The following is a 3,395-nucleotide window of genomic DNA, read 5'->3' on the forward strand; positions in this document are numbered from 1 at the left end:
CAAGCAGACAACGGCAAACACAGGTAGGATGCAAGTAATATAAATAGCAAGTATAACAATTAGCATATTATAATCACTTAGTCAATCCCAATTAATTCACAATCAAACAAAATCATACAAATGCATATGATGAATGTCTATCCTACTAGCGGTGAGCTAACGTGTCAGTTGCTTTGCCAAAACCCGACACATCTGATAGCTAACCCAGACATTTGTCTCTAGGTTGCGCATCTCCAGGAGGATCATAAACGAAGGAAAGTGCCTTTCCACCTTCTTCTGGAGGTTTCACGAAGGAGAGTGCCTTTCCACATCGAAGGAGTGTGCCTTTCCACCTTGCAACCAGAGAAGAATGTGGGGGAAATAATACGAAGGAGAGTGCATTTCCACCTTCCCCCACATCCCCATCACGAACAAGAGAGAGAACTTCCGTCCTCAACTTGTCATCCGAACACACTTTCAAGTTAACACGCAAGAGGGTTTGCACTCCAAATCTTGCCATCTCGACCATTCCGACCATACCAGTCATTGCCAATCTCAATATTTATCCCTAAATTATAATTCAGTCACATCTTCACACTTTTCATTCTTAACTCGTTATTTTCCAAGCTTACTTCACCCCCAAGCTACCACCATCTCCTAACCCTATCATGTTCCTAGACTTACTAATAAGATTTAGGATTAACAGAATGAAAATAGAGGTTCAGAGGGTCAAATTTTCTTTGAAAACACAAAATAATTGTTTGTTAAAAACAGGGTATGCGTACGCATGTACGCTGGACAGAATAGAATGCCTGCGTATGCCCCATGTATGCATACGCGTAAGCCATTTTCTGGGTACTATGCGTACGTATGTAGATGTATGCGTACACATAGATACCAAACAGAACCTACCCAATGCGTATGAGGGGGTTTGTGTACGCATGAAAGGGTGTCTTGGCAAGAATTTGGTTAAGTCTGAAATCTACAGAATTTTCATTTTAATCCTCAAACTTCAATCTCGCATAAATTTTTTGTTTTAAAACATTTTTCATCCGTTCTTCGAACGGTATAAACTTCACGGATCTAGTTTTCATACAAAATAAGTTTGAAATCATTTGGGGTTCTGGAAGCCAAGTTATGGCTCATGGCTCAACAATCCCAAAGACATCATCAAGTTTAACATTCACCAACCCAATATACATATATATAAACACATTCATATCGTTATATAAATCTCCATCAACTCATCACTTAACACACCATCATGAAAAATAGTAATCGACATCAAAGGTGCTAGTCATTAAACATACTTATACGTTACAGTCTATCCTATGGTCATCTAGCCTAAATTGTCACAGAACATTATATATTAAATACGAGAAACCTAAACCATACCTTGGCCGATTTTCACGTATTTCCCGAGACACCTGCAAGGCACCAAACACAGCCCTAAAAGATCCAAAGTCAGCAAAGCACAAGCACCCAACCTTGACCAAGTTCCAAAGCTCACAATTCAAGCTCCAAAATATACTTATATACACCTAGTTTCACATATATCACACATACATACCCAAATTAAATACCCAATATACAAATTCAAGGAATTAACTAGGATTCTAGGATCCTCACCTTACCCAAGTTTCATATAAGCAAAAGTGAAGGTTTTTCTCAAGCTAATCGGGTACTATAACATCAAGGAAGAAAAATCTCACCACCGCTTTAATAAATTTCAAAAATAGAAAGGGGTAGAGAAACTGGGGTGATAGAGTGGCTTACCAATGAAATTATTTTGATGGATTCGTAGAGCTCAATGCGGTGGACACATGACCGCAAACGGTGCAGCGATCGGAGCTCGGAGCAAGAAGTTATGGTGGTTTGAATCAAGCCTTAGGGTTTAAGTTCTTCTTCCCTTCTCCAAGAATGTTTTAGTTTCCACCGTAAATGAAAGGTAAGGAGAAAGGGGAAGCTGTGTTTTAATTGAGTGTTGTTGGGCTGAATTGGGCCTTGAGCCCATTTTGGGCCTGGTTTGGCCCGTTCGGTCCAATTTTGAGCCAAATTCTTTGAAATTAGTGTCAAAATTCTTGTTTTAATTAACTCTATCATATTAAACTACAAAATTTCATTTTATAATTTTCTTGATTAATAATTAATTTATTCGCTAATTATTTACTAATCTCTTGGGTTTTATATTCTACCCCCCTAACAGAAATTTTTGCCCTTGAAAATTCCATCCGCCACAACGAATACGTGAGCGTAGTCCGCCTTTACATTCAACGCATAGTAGTCCTAAGGTCTTCCTATTCTATGTGCTTTCGCTGCTGCCCTCTTATTCGCTTATCCCTAAGAGTCTTGATCCTTCATACAACGCCAACGCCAACCAGAAGCCTCACTAAACTCTGCAAGCTTTGACGGCAATACTCTACCCGGAACGATTTAGTTTGGTTCTAAGTCCAATACTAGGCTTGACATTTCACTATTAGGTTTTTCTTCCCTATCTTAGGCTATGAGTAGTCATGGTATCCCAGAATGTTACATTGCACCTTAAATTCGATCATTGCAATTACTTTAACCTTGTGGTTGTGATCGATCTGCATCATGAGTCCTCCCACGTAGACTAGAACAGTCCCTAACCATATGCCCTGGTGATCTGCACCGGTAACACAAACCTTGCTTGTTTTTATGCTGCCTATCTAGACGGTAGTTCCCAGTCCTCTTGAATTCTTGACTCTTTGGTACCAAGTTCTGATGGTGGTCTCTTCGGCAGGACTCTCGGTTATCATTCTCTGCCACAACTGCCTTTCTTACACATTCTTCAGCTCTTTGGCTCTTATTCACAAGTTCAGAAAAAACTCTAATCTCCATCGGTCTAACGGAGCTCAAAATGTCACTTCGAAGTCCTCCCTCGTACTTAATACATTTCCACTCAGCAAATTCCTCCAGAGCACCTTGACAGATTCGCAAAAATCGGCACAGTTTTTCGAATTTGTTCGTATACTCAGCAACAGACATCTGACCCTGCTTTAACTGCAGCAACACAAGCTCCTTTGCATTTTTGACAGAACTAGGAAAATATTTCCGATATAACTCAGTTCGGAACACCTCCCAAGATATCATTGTGCCGTCTGGTTGTTGAACTCGTCATGTTCCCTGCCACTATTATTGAGCTTCACCTTGTAACTGGTAGGTTGCAAACTCTACCCACTGTTCCTTGGAAACCTGTTGAGCTTGCAAGGCCCGCTCCATTTCTTGGAGCCAGTTATCTACCTCTGTAGGGTCTGTGGTCCCTCTGAAGGTTGGAGGGTGCACTTTCAGAAAAGAAGCAAGTGTCATCAACCCTTCATTCCCATTGTTACCATTTCCATGGTTTGCTTGATTTCCTAACACCTCGGCTATCGCCTGCATAGCTGCAGCCATGT

At 40.6% G+C, this 3,395-nt stretch overlaps 1 protein-coding gene across 1 annotated transcript; it reads right to left on the bottom strand.

Moving 5' to 3' along the window:
• On the bottom strand, nucleotides 2,545-3,093 carry LOC107626544. The gene has a single exon (XM_016329446.1). It carries the CDS (start codon nucleotides 3,091-3,093, stop codon nucleotides 2,545-2,547), a length of 549 nt encoding a protein of 182 aa, XP_016184932.1.

Source organism: Arachis ipaensis, chromosome B02 (genome assembly GCF_000816755.2).
Source record: "Arachis ipaensis cultivar K30076 chromosome B02, Araip1.1, whole genome shotgun sequence".
Classification (NCBI taxonomy): Eukaryota; Viridiplantae; Streptophyta; class Magnoliopsida; order Fabales; family Fabaceae; genus Arachis; species Arachis ipaensis.